The 16,774-nt window shown below is 54.1% G+C and overlaps 2 protein-coding genes across 2 annotated transcripts in view; one reads left to right on the top strand and one right to left on the bottom strand.

Annotated features, from left to right (window-relative positions):
* Positions 1-7,887, bottom strand: part of LOC104369337 (aryl hydrocarbon receptor-like) — a 29,947-nt gene extending 22,060 nt beyond the window's left edge. Inside the window, exons 1-2 of the mRNA XM_042784342.1 lie at positions 7,814-7,887; positions 3,605-3,792 (exon numbers count right to left, since the gene is read on the bottom strand). Coding sequence (XP_042640276.1) covers positions 3,605-3,792; positions 7,814-7,854 — 229 coding nt within the window. The 5' untranslated portion in view covers positions 7,855-7,887. The remainder of the gene's footprint in view (positions 1-3,604; positions 3,793-7,813) is intronic.
* An 8,049-nt stretch (positions 7,888-15,936) lies between these two features.
* The window catches only part of NDUFA10 (NADH:ubiquinone oxidoreductase subunit A10), a 42,762-nt gene continuing 41,924 nt past the window's right edge, over positions 15,937-16,774 (top strand). The window contains exon 1 of the mRNA XM_042784246.1: positions 15,937-16,056. Coding sequence (XP_042640180.1) covers positions 15,976-16,056 — 81 coding nt within the window. The 5' untranslated portion in view covers positions 15,937-15,975. The remainder of the gene's footprint in view (positions 16,057-16,774) is intronic.

Here is a 16,774-nt window from a genome sequence, read left to right as displayed (position 1 = left end):
ACCAGCAACAAAAGGCCAAACCCAGTTTGGTTCACCTCTACTCCCAGAAGCACAACCATGCATCAGGCTGTACCAGAGACTTAAAGTGGTGAGGGAGAGCTAACAAAAAGCCACCAAATGGTTGGCAGCAGCTAATTCCTCCTGCCTTTCACAACAGTCTGTCTCCTGCCCTGAAGACCTGAATATCTGCTCCAAAGACATGAAGCCAAGAGGAGGCAGAGCCTCAGACAGGCTCCTTGGCACACGCTGCGTTTCTTGCATAAACCACCTCTAGCAGTACATGGGATTTTTACTTTTAACTTGTGACACAGCCCAGGCAGGCACACATCCAGGGTCACCTGCCAGCATCCGCCTCCCTGCCAGACTGGTTATAACCACATACTTTGGCTCCACATAGACTCTATTAACCTTTTGCCTAGGAGAAAGGGCAAGCATCCAGACTCGATAGAAACGCTTAAAAAGAGGAATTCTTTATCAATACGGCACCAATTAAAGCTGCCTGGAGACAAGGCAATGAGCTTGGGCTGCTGATGGAGAGAGGTCGATGCAGCAGAGGACAGGGATGCTCAGGGGGTGATGCCATGCTCTCCTGCTGCAGGAGAGGAGCCTGCACGTAGCAGAAAGCAGACGACAGCAAAACCGAACCAGAAAGCAGGGCACAAGGGCTTTCACCATCTCCGCCCTGAAACACCTGATGTGATTCACCACGAGCAGGCTGCCGTGACTTGCAGATGACATGGGACTTCATCAGGCAGGGCTCAGGCTGAGGTCGACCACGATGAATCGGTGGGATGATCTGAAGTCAAACAAGATGAACTTCAGGGCAGACACTGGCAATGCGAGGAGCGGGGCGTGTAAATCAAAGGCACAGCGGCCAAATGGGAGTGATTGGCCTGGCAGAACGGATCTCCAAGGAGGGGACGAGGCTGCCACCAAATGTGAGTCCATTGCAATGGTGATTGCTTTTCTGAAGCAGCTCTCACGCTGGGAAGCACATGGTGAGCGCATCCAGTGGGAACCGCTCCTGCTCAGAGGCAGGCGTCCCAGCTGGAGAGCTTGGCACAGGAGTCTCCTCCTGGGGACCAGCATCCCCAGCTGGAGAGGGCCCTGGGAGAGCCCCCGAGGGACAGGTTACAAACCTGGCATGGGGCAAAAGCTAAGGGAGCCAAGTTTATTCAGTCTGGAAGGGAGAAGATGTGATAAGGAACCATTAAGTATAGAAAGATGTTGATGGCTTCCTGCCCTCCATGTGCTCTGCCTTCATCGGGGTCCATCACCTGTCCCTTTGAGCCTGAGCCACTGGAGATGAAACACATCTCTGTCCGTATGTCCTGACCCCCCTTCATGCCACGCCATGCACACACACCAGTCCATGCCTCCCGCAGCTGCAGGAGTCACCCCAGCCCCCGACCACTGCTCCACGGTGTTTAAGCAACTGCTTTTGTAAGCAGGTTATGAAAGCAATCCCTGGCAGCCTTTCAAGCTTTCTTTGCACTGCAGCCTGCAGTTTGTGTCCTGCTTGCAGGCAGGGGAGGGTGGTGACTCATGGGAGTGCAGTGACTAACCCCCCCAGCCAGGCTCTGCACCCCCATTTTCCCTCTTAGCCCAGACATGTGCCACAGAGTCCAGCTGTATCAGTAAGGAGGGCTGGTCCCCGCCTATTCTGGAACATCAGTAGAGAAAGCAATGTAGGTTAATGCTATGCCAGCACCGCCTTGGACAGAAAGACCTGTTGCATCCCCAAAATATCACATCTTTCCCTCACTGCACTAGGCTGCCTTCCTTTCCAACTACCCACCCTGCATCTCAGATGGGCAGGGAGAGAATCCTATTTCCCCCAAAAGCGACAATGGAGGAAGAGATGCTCAGCGAGGCTTGCTCTCAGCCCAACCTTGCCTTTGAGGAGCCCCACACCACCCAAAGCGCATCCAAAGCTGTGCGTGCAGCAATCACCCCTCTTGTGCAAAGGCAGCCAGCACAAGACATTCTTCCCTCCGCAACAAGGTGCCTCTTCACGTCTCCATCGTGACTTTTGGGGTCCTGCTGGGTCACAGCCTTTCTGACTCAGTCAGCACCAGCCCAGCCCAGCCTTCAGCAGCCGACGGCTCTGAAGACGTGCCGGAGGTGCTCAGGGAACAGCTAACACCTCAAGAGAGGTCAGGCCCTCACCTGGGGCCAAACACTCAGCATCTCCAGGGCAAGAATGAAGGTCCACCACACTCAGAGCCACACCGGGTAGTCTGCCAGCCACCCTCCAGTCCTTTGCTGAGGCAACACATTGTTGTGATGCTCCAACACCGCCCCAGGGATGGGAGCTAGAGGAGCAGGGAGGAGCTGCTCTGGTTCCCACCTGAGAAACTAGCTCTGCTGGAGAGATCTCCCCACTGCAGCCCCACGTGTGAGCTACAGCTTCAGGAGTAAGGCAGAGAGGCAAGCACAAGGAGATTGGTTTTCCAGGCATATCAACTCAACCCTCCATCCCACAAAAATGAACTGGGGTCTCTGGGTATGAGGCATCACCCTCGATCTCATAGAAATGCTCATCAGAGGAGTAGAATAGACCCACCACAGCTGAGCCTGGCAGGGAGAAGGTGGCAAGCACCATCATATGAGACTCCTCCATCAAAGGAAGAAAGGGGAGACAAATGAGCCAACAAGGTGCCAAACCAAACAAGGTCCTTAGGAGTAGACTTGTTTAACCTGCCAACCTCAAGGAGCAGAGCATCCCTGTGCAACACCTCCTACCCCCACCTGCCCAGCAGAGACAGCAGCCCTAGGGATTTTCCACTTAATTTTTTTATAAAGGGTAGTTCCAGTTAGAGGAGGGAAATGTTGCTGTTCAGCAAGACACATTGTTTTACCTGTTGCCCCCTTCTCTACAGCCTGGTGGGAGTAGGACACAGGAGGGGTTTTGGACATAAAGGAGGGGTTGTATGTCTGCTAATGAGAAGTAGATGGAGAAACTTTGCAGGAGATCTCAGCTGCAGGGCAAGCACCCAAGCTGCTCCCTTCCACCCACGATGCCATTTCTCTGCCAGACACCCACTCCAAAAGTGATGAGGTCAGAGCTCCCAATACCCCCAATAACTGAATCGCTTGCCTGCCTGCTTTCCACCCCTCTGACTCAGTTTCCAAGACCAAACTAGGTGGTCTCACTTTTCCAAGAACATTGCTTTTTTGAGACACCAAGCACCCATAACTGACTGAAGAGGCATAGATTTGGGTGTGTGGCATCCAAAAATGAAGGTGATTCCTTACAGAGGGGATGTGGATAAAATCTGTGCCATGGCAGCAAGAGAAGGCCTGCGGGGTAGATGTCCCATGAGCTTAGCACCTCTGAGCAACCATTGTCAACTCCTCCACATTTCTGGAGATGTGGCACTTTCCTCCCCAGTTTTCCAGGGCACTTTCAGATCAGTACCTCAGCTAAAGGTACAACACTGATGCATTAACATACAAGGGGTCTGATACCACAGCTCATCATCCTGCTTCCAGAGGACACAACTTTCCATCCCAAAGCAAACACGGCTTGGGGTGGAACGTGAACTGGGCAGCAGGGATTGACCCCAGGGGCTTTTTCACCCCTCACAACATGGGCACTCACCAGTCAAGTAGCTCTTCACCTTCAAGTATCCGACAGCCAGTCGTAGGATGGAGAGTTTATCAAGCCTGCTACGCACATCTTCAGGGAAGGGCAGCAAGCCAGTCAGCTTGTTCAGCTCCTGGTTGAGCCGGTCTCGATGCCGCTTGGAGGGGTTGGACTTCACGCCCTCAGGGGGTGGTGGTTTAGGGCTGGAGAGGCAAAAGAGTTTAACCAGACTGGACCTGTCCAACAGGCTCTTTCCAAAGCCAGTGGTGACTTTAGCGCAGCCACAACAACATTAAAACATCAGGTGGCCAAGGTAAGGCCATGCAGCAGCAAGAGAAGCTCCAGCAAGCCCACGAGGCTGAAGGAGACACGGCCATTCCCACTGGCCACCTTGTGCAGCTCCAGGCATGATGTTCTCCAGCTGGAGTGCGGGGTGATCCTCAGATGGGCACCTTAACGTGCAGCCCAGCTGAATACTACAAGCCTTGCTCCCACCACTGAGACCTGGCAGGGAAAAGGATACTGAGGGCAGAGACCTACAAGCCATCAGAGCATCTCTTGGAGGTCTGGTTAGACTTTTCCACCCCCACTCTGCTCTGTCTGCCCTTTCTCCTCTTCTTCCTCATCCCATACCCTTCCCACGCTCCACATGCTCACACGAGGTTCTCACTACAAAAAGAACTACCTTGAGCTGCTCAGAAGGTTCATATTGGCTTTTCTGCCTGCCCAGGACTGAGCAGCTCTCGGCCAGGCCTTGGCAATGAGCATGCTAACAAATAGCAAGGATGGAAAGCAGGAAGGTCCAGAAATATTTTTTTTATTTGAATTTATTTCAATTAGCTTCTTTTAAGTTTCTTCTGACTGCTCACAGCCTGAACCAATTGCTTTAATGATGATTATTACAAAGAGGAGCACATGTGAAAGTTAACAACAGGATTTGGACAAAGAGATACTACACAGGGTGGTCTAGGGCACAGCCCTCATAAAGCAGCCTCTTTTTTAAAAGAAAAAAAAAAATGTAGATTAAAAAAAAAAAAAAATCCCTTCCAATATTCTGATTTCTGATCCTTCCAGGTGAGCATTTCCAACCAAAACCAACATCTGATGGAAAACTTAGGCTCTGGGACCAAGGAGGAGGGTCCACAAGAGCAGCTCTTACCTGCCTTAGGCTGACATGGGAACCCAACTCTATCAGCTGCAGTTATTTCACACACTACAAGTGAAGTCCCAGCTACAGCAATAAGAGGTTAGTTAATAACTTTAATGAGTCTCGGATGTCACCTTGTCTCTTTTGGTTTTTTAATGCTGATTTGAGTTTTCTAGCTCAAAGAAAAACCCTTCAGACCCCTCCCTCTGTATTTGGTTCAACTGCATCCCCTAACATGCAACTCATCATTTTGATTTAATTCGTCTAACCACAAACTCCCTCTCTGCAGGAATCCTTGCTTCATAAAGTAGCTTCAGATAACAGGATCTGCCAGTATTTAGCAGCAATTTAAGCTCTCCCCTCTACCACCACTCTCAAATCTTGTCTGGCAGGGCTGCCTGCATGTGTGACAAGAGAGGAAATAAGCATTAAATGAAATGCAGTGAGGTGTCTCTTGAATTTTCATTTCAGAGAGCTATTAAGGGGTCTTCTAAGCATGAATGGAAAATTGTAGCATTTTTCCAGAAAAGCTCAATCATGCTGTTTTGTAACAAACATCAGGAGGGATATACCCTGTTTCTCAGAGAGTGGGTACAACTCATCACCAAACTCATTCTTACAAGCTGAGCAAAACACACTGGCACCAGTGCTTTTATGTACCCCATTAGCCAGCGGCTTAAACACTTTTGAAATCACAGTCACTCCTCAGGAAGGAAAAAATGAAATAGTTCTCCTTTGACTCTGATTTTAAAAGAAAAAAAAAAAAGTAAGAGAGAGGTAAAGAAAATTATCCTGAATTTCCTCAGATATCCTTTAAAGAGAAGTCCTCTGCCTGCTCACTGTCCCAATACAGGCCACAAACAGATATAATGAAGAGAAAATGAGCCTGGAGATGAGCAAGGAATGCTGCTCTCTATGGGAGGGGGCAAAATGCAGACATGTAACAGGGTCTCTTGGATCGTTTGGCCAAGCACTGGCTGGGACACATGGGGTGCCACAGCCAGCAGCGAAGCACCAGAAGGCTAAAGGAGGACACCCCAACATCTCTGTTCCTGCATGTCCCCATCTGAGGCAGGCAGGGTGCTTCATGGCCGCTCTTGAGAGGAAGGGTGACGAAGAGGAAGGCGGCTCTGGTGATGCCTGGCAGCTCTTTTGGCAGCCCGTTTCCGTGGGAAAACGCTGCACCCAGGAACTCCCAGGGCCAGAGGCTTCACACTTCCCCGTCCTTGAGGATGCCACAGGGAAACAGCTTCCAGGTGCTCACTGCTGACAAATTTGTTCGCCCTCTGCCAGGCAGCTATGAAATTCCCAGGAGCTCCATGCAAGCTGGCAGGCAGGGCCAGGAAAACCGCCAGCCCCCAACACACGTGCTTAACCAAGGGGAAGGCATTGGCTTGAGCACAGCCACCTTATTAGCCACCACAGAATCTGCACAGCTGAACACTGCAGGGTATGACATTTCTCACTGCGCAAGGCTGTCCCAGGGAGCGCTGCTACCCAAGCACAACCCCTGGGTTCAACAAAGCAGCTCGACATCCACTCAACAAGCAAGGAAAAAGGCATTTTTAAAGAGGTCTGAGCCCCCATTCTGTTTGCAGGACCCCTAACGCGGCACAGTCTTATGAAATGGATACGGTGCAAAGCTCAGCGTGGTCGTGCCACAAAGTTCACGATGAAGTTGCTGAGAAAAGCTGCTAACCCCTGTGTAGATGGGCTGGAGCAGAGCTGCAGGGAAAGCTTTGCTCCCAGCGGGGCAAAGGCTGTGCTGCCGCTGCAGTGTTGTTTTTCCCCAGCTGCCCTTTGAACAGGGAACCCAGCAGGAAGTTTATCACTTTTGCAAGCTGGCAAGTACCAAGTGATACTAACTGCTAACAACAGCTGAGGTTGCCTGAGCTGATCTATTGTCTCCTAATTTTTACTAATTTTTTTAATAAGTAAAAAGCCCTGAGCAAACTGCAAAGGGACCAGAGAACTCCCTAACCCCAACCTTCCCTCCCCTCCGGCTGGCTGCACATCCCGCTGCCCCCGGCCCTGCTCTGCCTGACCTCTCCCAGCAGGATCCTGCTGCGAGATCTTGCCCAGTCACAGAGGAAAATAATCTCTTCCGATTCCCAAGGTTGGCCTGGCAGCACCAGGAACTGAGGTCCTTTCTGCTTCGAAGGGACACCTTCTCCCGCACCCCGAGCCACACAAATCCAGCCCAAATTCTCAGTCTGGTCACATCAGCCCCACCACGGGGCTGGATTCACCACTCTGAGGTGAGCAGGAGAAAGGTTTGAGGCAGAGCAACTACCCTTCACATTTTCACACTTCTTTAAGGCTCTCTCATGAACACCCATGAGAGGCTCCTGGCTCTCCTTCTCACCCTAGAGTTATGACATTGGTGCTCCTTCATTCATCTCAGACTTGGGTTCAGCTCATCTGATTCCCCCCACTGCCTTCTGGAAATACATACATGCTTTTATTTCCTACACACCCAGTAACCTGAGGTAAATAGGCTGATATGACTTCAGAGCTGGTATGGGGGGAGGCATGGGGGTCCCAGAGCCAGAAACTCCAGCAACACATCAGGGGGGCATCATGCAACAGCTATCGAGCAGCATGCTAAATAATTATTAAGAAATAGGGATCTTTTAGGTAAATAGTAATTGCTGTACACTTGATTGATGCAGACACTGAAACATAAGCCAGCTTGCAACTCGGAGGACAGCTGAGCATCCCAAACCCTCCAACGAGCCTCCTCACAGGAGCCCTGGGGATACAGGGCAGTCATCCCCGGGATTTCTATTTTCCTCCAGCACGCCAGAGCCTACAAAGCATTAGTTCCAATTAACCCTAATTAAAACAGAGAAGCCCAAGCACGCTGTCTCCCTGTCTCTTTCGCTGCTCCAATGCTCACATCAGAGCAGTTTAACGCAACCCCCCCCGAACCCCTTTAGCTCTCGCAGACTGGTTTCCTGACACCCTGCCCAGCCCCACACACCTGCCCCGGCTCCCCCTCCTCGCCCAGCCGCTGCCAACCTGCTTCCCCCGGGGGGTTCTGGTGGAAACACCCTTCTCGGAGCACCCGCACCCACCTCTTCGGCACCGGCTTCTTCCTCTTCCTCCCGGCGTACATCCCGCCTGCAGCGCCGAGCACCGACGGGGGGGGCGTGGGGGGACCGTGGGACCGTGCCTGGAGGCGGGATTTAAGGACGATGGCCGGGGGGGGGGGGGGGGAGGCCCCGGCCCCTTCCCCGCCCCGGCCCCCCGCACCGCCCCCACCACCGAGGACCTCGGAGCGGCTCCAGCGTGGGTCCGTCCCACGGGGTCACCAGTCCTGCCAGCAAACCGGCTCCGGCGTGGGCTCCTCTCTCCACGGAGCCGCAGGTCCTGCCGGGAGCCTGCTCCAGCGTGGGCTTCTCACGGGGTCACAGCCTCCTTTGGGCATCCCCCTGCTCCGGCGTGGGGTCCTCCCCGGGCTGCAGGAGGGCATCTGCTCCACCGTGGAGTTCCACAGGTTGCCTGTCCTCTCACCACGGGCTGTGGGGGCATCTCTGCTCCAGCACCTGGAACACCAACCGTGGCATCTGCAGAGTTGTTTTACATATTCTCACTCCTTTCTTTCACCGCAGGTTTTTTTTTCCTCCTTCTTAAATTCGTTATCCCAGAGGCGCTTCCACTGTCACCGATGGGCTCAGCCTTGGCCAGCGGTGGGTACATCTTGGAGCCAGCTGATATTGGCTCTGTTGGATATGGGGGAAGCTTCCAGCACCTTCTCACAGAAGCCACCCCTGTAGCCCTTCCCCCCCCCCCCCGCTACCAAAACCTGGCCACGCAATCCCAATACAGCCCCGAAGTCTCTGTGTCCAGAGGGTCACCGTCTCTGGGGTGTCACCGTGCCCCAAAAGTCGCCACGCTGACAGCTCACTGTGCCTATGGGCCACTCTGACTGTTAGCCACCATGCCCATGGGGCCACCAAATCCTGAGAGCCACCATGCCTACGGGCCACCTCCTTTTTCTGCAGAAGGTGACCATTTCAGAGCAGTTCCCGTGCTTCTCTCCTGCTGCAATGCCTGCAGGACCACGTTCACCTGCAGGCTTGTATCACGAGTCTCCATGCATCACGCTTGGTGGCTGTGTTGTCCCTCCTGTGTAGCCCAGGAGATGCGGTCCTGCCAGACAGCCACAGCCAGAGAGACAATGCAGAACTGGAGGCACCTGAATTACTGCTCTGCTTCAACATCAAGATATTCTGTCACGCAGTCACCAGTGAAAAATAAAAAACTGAGCAGAAAGAAGCAATGAAATCATTAATTGTCCCGTGCCATGGAATAAACATTCCCTTTTTCCTCATCCTGCAGGTACCCTTGCATGCCAGGGCTTTGCAAGATAAGCCTCCCCACCTCCCAGAGCTGGATCTCCTCGCTGATGACCCTTTAGGAACAGCCAGCCTGTTGCCCCTCATTTTGCATTCCCTTCAGCTAATGTTGCCCAAAGATTTTGCTCTTCCACCCAAGAGCCACCTTCAGTTGCTGTTGTGAAAAGAGGGGTGACAGAGGCAGGCAACCATGTTAAAAAAGCCACAGAGGCATCACATCTAGCCATGGTTTTGGTTTTGCCACAAACTGTCTGCTTTAAAAATCAAGCCTGTTCACATCCCAGTGGGAGGAAAGCATGGTGGACCACCACGTGCTTTCATGGCTGCTTTGGCAGGATAGGTAGCTCTGTGCCATGGCAGAGCAGAGGTGTGGTGGGAGCAGAGTCTGTCCTGTATTCAGCAGTGGCCACAGGAAGACTAAGAACGGGACAAGCAAATGTGATATTTCCCCTGAGGACTTTCCTGGCCTCCAACTGTTTTCAGCCCAGGGGGTTTCCTCAGCCAGACATGGCTTCTACCTAGTAATGCTCTTCCAGGCTCCCCTGGAATCTGAGTGAACATTTAGCAGGGCTTGGTAACTAGTTGCATAGCCCAACCATCACTGCACAAAACCCCACCTTCACTGATCTGGTTTCATAACCTGGCTTCCACCACTCAAGTGGTCATTAGGATCTTTGTCCTTGTTTGCCTTTCTCTTCCACCACGTCCTTTCTGAGATGAGAAGGATGATGAGAAAACTGTGGGTTTGGACCAGTGCGAGATGATGTCCTTTACTTTCTTCTCTCCACCTTTCCTCACTGCTTTCCTTTTTTGATCCTTGCTGGGCAGACATTTTTCAGAGACAAGACACCGTTCCTGAGCAGTAAAAGCTCGGCTCAGAGCCCCATGTGTTATGTGCCTGGGTGGGAGAGAATATTCCCACCTGCATCACTTTTACAGTTACCTACACTGAACAGGACCTGCTATTTTATTGATCCATTCTGGAAGACCCCTTTGGCATTCTCCCTAGGATGAGTAACCCTCACCAAACACAGCCTCCTCACTATTCACACCCTATTGAGGATGTCAGTGTCAAACACCTCTGCGTGCTGAAGGAACAGGTCTTTTATTCCCACGTGGGTGCAGAGGAGCACCAAGCAATGGTCCTCAAGAGTCAGCCTGTCCCCTGCTCTGGTCACCCCTTCAGCATCCTGCCAGCCCCACAGCCTCCACTGCTGAGTTTTTCCTGCTCTCTCACTGGGAAGATTTACCTGATGTGTCAGCATCTTGAAGACACAGCTGTTAAGGATAGAAAGCTAGACCCAGACACATTGTATGTGAGTTGTGGTTTTTTTTTTTTTTTTTTTTTGGTTGGTTGGTTGGTTGGTTGGTTGGTTGTTTTTTTTTAAGCTGTTTGCAAATTCCAGGGATAAATTCTTGAAATGAAACTTGATCACTTCTTGCCAAGGGGCAAAGCAGAAGCAGCTAATGGTATCAAAAATGTCCCATGTCAGCAGAGCTGATGTCAGTTTGATGGGAAGTGTGTTAATACATTTGTTTATGACCTTCCTAGACCATACATAGAGAACCAGTAATTTAGCCATGCTTTTTAATAAGGCAGGCAAAGATCCAGCTCAGCCCTGGAAATTGCACTCCAGTGTCTCCATCAAGCGGAGGAGGGGAGCTGTGAGAGGAAGGTTCCCAGCTCCCAGGTGTCTCAGTGGCTGGGGGAGGGCAGTTTCCAGACCCCGTGGGACACCCCCAGGTTTGGGAAGCGCATACATGGTTTCTTGCTCAGCCAAAGCCCTCCAGCCCCTTTTCGCCCCCCTGGACTTCTCGTACCCAGCTCCTATAAACCCTGGTACCTTTCCAAAGCAGCTCTACATTGCTTTCCTACATCTACAGCCAGGTTTCCTATGGGAAAAAAAACACCATATTTACCTCTTTTGGCCATCTTTTGTCAGAGATGGAGCAAGACCTAGAGCCCCAAAATTAGGTGCCTGGACCTGTACTGAACAAGAGGCAACCCATACAGCTATACCTGTTTTCTCCCTCGGATTGCTCATCACCCTCTGTACACAGGCTCAGGGGGTCTTGGTGGGAAGGGACTTTCGTGGGTCTCCAGTCCAACCTCCCAGCTGCAGCAGGAAAGGCACGAGGCATCAAAGTGGGTCAGCAGGGAGGTTATCTGAAGCACACGATCCTGTGGGTGAACAACTCAGGATGTCGCTGGGGCTGTCCCTGCTGTTCATGTGGGCTCACCTGCAGGCAGGGAAGCTTTGAGATGTTGGGCAAGTGCTCAAAGCATGGTGGAGAGGGAACTTGGACAAATGAGAGTACAGATACTGAGAGAGACATCAGCCCAGGCAGAATAAAACAATCTCCATGCTGCAAAACTGGCCCACTTGGACAGGGCAGTTCTGGAGACCAGCTGCCTGCTCTGCAGCCGTGGGGAAGCTTGCTGTGGACATCCCTGGATCCAGATTTCACCAACTGTGGAACTTGGCTGGGCAGCTCTATCAAAGCAAAAGGCAGAAATGAGAGTCTGTGGGTTTATACCAGTTTGCCTGCATCTGCCTCTCCTGTGAGAAAAGTGCCTAAACCCAGTCAGGGCAACGTAGGGGCAAACCTTCACCCAGCAAAAACTGGTAGAGCGGCTTTGTCTTTGATGATATTCATGAACTCCAGCATGAGGACTTCTCACAGCCCCTTGTATGATAGCTAGGAGGGTCAAAAATCTGTTACTGGCTTTCAGCAGGGCACTGACTTTTGGCCATCCAGTGCCAGAGTATCCTTAGAGGTAAGTCTGACTGTGATTGCCTGAGTTCAAGGACAGCAAGAGATGACAGAAAGGAAAGGCTCTTGTCCAGTTCAGAAGCCAAGGAGGTGCCTGAGCTGAAAAAGAAAAAAATACCTCATCTCTAGTATTGAAATAGGTCCAGTGTGTAATTGAGGACCCGTCGCTCAGCAGAGTGACAACAGTCCCTTCCATCCCAACTCCCTGCCAAGGAGCAAGGAGAGTGGGGCTGCCCTGGGGGGCCACGGGTGCCCTCCCTGATGAAACACCCAAGTGAACTGGTGGCAGCATGGGCAGCCTCTGGTGACAGCCCCAGGCAAGGTAAGCTAAGGAGAACGTGGGGGAGCCCAGAAGCAGCGGGAAATGGAGGCTGATCAAGAAGTGAGGCTGCAGCATAGGTCCAAGGTCCATCTGGGAGACAGGACTGGGGACAAGGCTTCCTGCAGTGCAGGTCCAAGGTCCACCTATGTGCAGGGAGGTTAGAGAAGGGCAGAGATAGACACAAGTAAGGATACAGCCTAAGCCCAAGCCTATGTGCTTGAGGCTGACATGAAATGGAGCCCACAGAGCCGTGAGCAGAGCATGAGGTTGGCCCAGGCTACTAAGACCCGCTGGTGCCCGCAGAGCCCTGGCAGATGGTCCACCACCAGCCCTCACGCAGGAAGGTGTCCCTTATGAAGTGCTGTGGGTGCCACACGTCACCACGGAGCTACCTCAGGGTGACACCGAGCCGGGGCAGGGACACGGCATGGGGAAGTCACTAAGATGTCCCTGAGGCTGCTTGGGGAGGAGGCGGGTGGGAGTCAACACTCAGAATCCCCAGGGCTGGAGGGTAGTTATGGAGCCCGGGGTCACAGGCAGGCAGAGTTTTGGGGAGCAAAGGGGTGCAAGATCCAGAGGAGCTGTCCTGCTCACCCACAAGTGATGTCAGTCCCTGAGGAGACAGCAGGCTGGGAATTATGTGGCGGTTGAAAGCAGGAGAAAAATAGACAAAGAAATCTGATTATGGGGGAATAGGTTGGGCAGAGACCGGTCACAGGTTAGGAGCAGCATCGAGCCCTGCCACATCAGCAGAGCATTGCAGAGACTAACCCTGCAGGTGACAGCAATAGTTTTCTGCCCACTCAGCTCTCCAAGCTGGTCTGGAGTGGCAGTGGACGTGCTTTGCAAGCCAGCACGAGGCAGCACTAAGACTCCACTTACTCCCTTTTCTAGAGGAGTTTCTTTTCCAGCAAGTGAAAGAAAACCCAGCCCACGGATCAGGGTCTTAGGTACAAGGGAGACACTTGGTATGGGGTACAGCCTTCCCTTCCCACTCTAACATCTCTTTGATGCTTCGTCTTCCCCTCATTTGTTTCAACAAGGCATTTCCAAGACCTCAAAGCTCGGTCAAGAGCTGAGCATTAGAAAGCCAGAGTCTCTGGTTCATTCAGAGGTTTCTCTGCAGTTTTCTGCTCCTTGACCAACATGGGAGGTCAGACTGGCCAAGCAGATGGATCTTTTCAGATGCAAAGCAAATTTGCTCCAAAAGCTTCCTGAAGCAGAGTGGTTTCTGCAGTGTTCCTGTTGGCAAACATGGAACACAAAACCGAAAAAGAAGGGGAAGTAAAACTGCACACATGGTTTCCAGCAGCTGTGCATTGCAGCGGTACGGAGACAGAAGCAGCTTCTACAGAGAAGATGCTCTGAATGTGATATCCCCAGATGTCAGCAACGCTGTCAGCCTTTCTCAGAGTCTCCAGCGAGCCCTGGGTGAGATGGGGACTTGTTGGTACTCATAACACAGTTCCATGGGACAAGCCACGGTAGTGAGCAGGGAGAAAGCAGCTTTCCTTCAGCATTACCCAGCCCCATCTTGTGGCAAAGATCAGCAAAACCTCCAAGAGCAGCAGCCAGGTTCACCACTGCTGCCTCTGCCTGATGTAAGGGCATCACTGTGCTTTCCAGGATGTGTCTTCTCCTGCCCTGTGGTTAAAGCATCCCCTCACCTCCAGCACCCCCAGTCCCAGCTGCAGGCAGAGGGCATCGGTGAGAAACACCAGGCAGATGCCCTTTTCTCTGCAGAGAGCAACAGGGATCTTCTCTCCATGGTGGCAAAGCAAGCCCAGGCTGGGAACAGCTGGTGGCACCACGAAGACTAACAAATGCATATGGGGGGCTCGGTGAATCTTCACTGTCCTCTTCTCCCAGGAGAACGGCGAGACATGGAAGGGTGCAGATAAGGATGGCATCACTCAGGGGTGGCAGTAAAGGAAGGTGTCACGCTGTCCCCAGCTAGCAAAGAACCCAGATCAAAGGCCCAAAGCATATGGCAGGAAGTGTTTTAGATGCGGAACTGGAAGCTGGCCCAGATCACAGGCTCCCATACAGCTTAAAGAGGTGGTAGATTTTGATTTCCACCTCTTGGCCTTTGCCAGTCGTGAATGGTGTGGATAGACAGACACAGGCGCCTTTCATTGCAAGAGCCTGCCATGCCCAGTACCCACCAGTCTGGAAGAGGGGGGAGCGGGGAGCACACGGGTTGTGCCCTTCACATCTGGTTGCATGGTGGCTGGCGGAGGGTGACATGACGGACACAACATGGCTGGTGCCGGGTCACATCCTATCGCAGCAGCAGAACCAGGGATAAGCAGTTAATCTGCAGTGGGACGTGGCTTGCTGCCCCAAAGCTCAAGCCCTGGACATCCCACTCCTCCTGACTCACAGACCCAGTGGGCAGGGGGAGCGTGAGGGGCTTTGGCATGAGACCTCTTGACCGTTTTGGCTGAGGGATCAACACCCAAGGAGCCACCACCAGTGGCACTGGTGTCACTGTCCCACCACCAGCTCTCCTCCCAGCACCTTGGGACTTGCTGAGGGAACAACATTTGCCAGGGAAGTGACTTTCTGCGTGCGAGGAAGCCATGGTTTGCTGGGCACAGCGCCTGGGAGAGGCTGGTGTCTCCTTGCTCCTGGTGCTGCCTGCCCCCTGCCAGCTCTGCCCATACCAGGACTTCCCCAGGGCAAACTTGGCATGGAGAAAGAGCAAGGCTCCCTCCTGCCCCTGGAGCTTCCACCCAACGGCATGCTTGTCTGTGTGGCAAGGCGCTCCTGCCCGCCTGCTGCCTGCCTGCCTACCTGCTCACTCTCCTGCCTGCTGCCTGTCCTCCTGCCTGCCTGCTGCCTGCCCACTTCTCCGCTTGCCCACTGACCTCCTGCCTGCACATTCGCCTGCTTGTCTGCTGCCTGCCTGCCTGCTGCTTGTTTGCCTGCCTACCTACCTGCCTGCTGCTTGCTTGCTTGCTTCCTTGCCTACCTACCTGCCTGCTGCTTGCTTGCCTGCCTACCTACCTGATGCTTGCTTGCTTGCTTGCCTGCCTGCTTGCTTGCTTACCTACCTGCCTGCCTGCGTGCTGCTTGCTTGCTTGCTTGCCTGCCTGCCTGTCCGTCTGCCTGCCTGCCTGTCCGTCCGTCCGTCCGTCTGCCTGCCTACCTGCCTGCGTGCTGCTTGCTTGCCTGCCTGCCTGTCCGTCTGCCTGCCTGCCTGTCCGTCCATCCGTCTGCCTGCCTACCTGCCTGCGTGCTGCTTGCTTGCCTGCCTGCCTGTCCGTCTGCCTGCCTGCCTGTCTGTCCGTCTGTCCGTCCGTCCGTCCGCCTGCCTACCTGCGTGCTGCTTGCTTGCTTGCCTGCCTGCCTGCCTGTCCGTCTGCCTGCCTGCCTGTCCGTCCACCTGCCTGCCTGCCTGCCTGTCCGTCCGTCCGTCCATCCATCCGCCTGCCTGCCTGCCTGCCTGTCCGTCCGTCCGCCTGCCTGCCTGCCTGCCTGCCTGCGTGCTGCTTGCTTGCTTGCTTGCTTGCTTGCTTGCCTGCCTGCCTGCCTGCCTGCCTGCCTGCCTGCCTGCCTGCCTGCCTGCCTGCCCGCCCGCCCGCCCGTCCGTCTGTCCGTCTGCCTGCCTGCCGGCCTTCTGCCTGCCGAACCCCATGGGCGACCCGGGGGCGTGGCCGCTGACTAGGGGGCGTGTCCGAGGGCTGAACGACCCGCCCCCCCGCTACCCGTCGCGGGCTCGTTCCGCCTCTACCGTGACGTCATCTCCCCGCGCCCGCCCTGTCTCCTCGCCGCCGCCATGTCCTTGCGCCTGGGCAAGCTGGGCCGGGCCGCGGCCGCCACCGCCCGGGGCCGCCTGGGGAGCGCCGTCCCGCCGGCGGTGAGCGGGGCCGGGGCCGGGGCCGGGGCCGGGGCCGGGGGGAGGTCGGTCGGTCGGTCGGTCGGTCGGTCGGTCGGTCCCTGCGCCCGGCCGCGCTGCCCCCGCTCTGCGGCGGCCGCCCCTCAGCGCGACTGGGTGGGCTCACCTTGGGGTGCCCGGCGGGGCAGGGTGAGGGTTGGGAGCGGGGGGGGCGGCCGGGACGCTTGTGAGGGAAGTGGGGATTGACGGTAGACGCACAGATAAATTCCGGAGGCCAGAGCGGGGGGGTGACGACCTTCAGCTTGTGAGCGGGATCTTTGGCTGTGCAAGCAGGAGAATCTTAAAGAATAAAATCTCGTGTGTGTAAGCGAGGTCACCGCATTGCTCAAAATAAGCTGATTCGGTTTTTACCAGGGTGTCTTTGCTGGGCGGGGCTCAGTAAGGTGGAGCCTTCAGGTTCACAGGCCAGGCGGGTGTTTCTTTTCACCGCTGTCCAGGAGCTGTTCTGCGCAGAAATGAAACTAACTCTCCTGAGAGGCTGGGAGAGCGTTTAACGTTAGTATCCACCCAACAGCAAACGGAGAAAAATGCGAGGAAAAGCCTACTCTGGGGTCTCCCTTGGGAGTGCAGGGCACATCGTGTGTCTGCGGCCTTCAGGAAGTCTGGGAGGTTTCAGTCATTGTGTAGACTTGGAGCAGTTCTGCTTCAAGCTTTAAAGGCACTGAAAACTGTTTCATGG

The sequence above is a fragment of the Tyto alba genome, unplaced genomic scaffold, assembly GCF_018691265.1.
Source record: "Tyto alba isolate M040663 unplaced genomic scaffold, T.alba_DEE_v4.0 Super-Scaffold_7, whole genome shotgun sequence".
NCBI classification, from domain to species: Eukaryota; Metazoa; Chordata; class Aves; order Strigiformes; family Tytonidae; genus Tyto; species Tyto alba.
The sequence above is the reverse complement of the archived record's forward strand: the minus strand, read 5'-3'. Positions and strand labels throughout refer to the sequence as shown.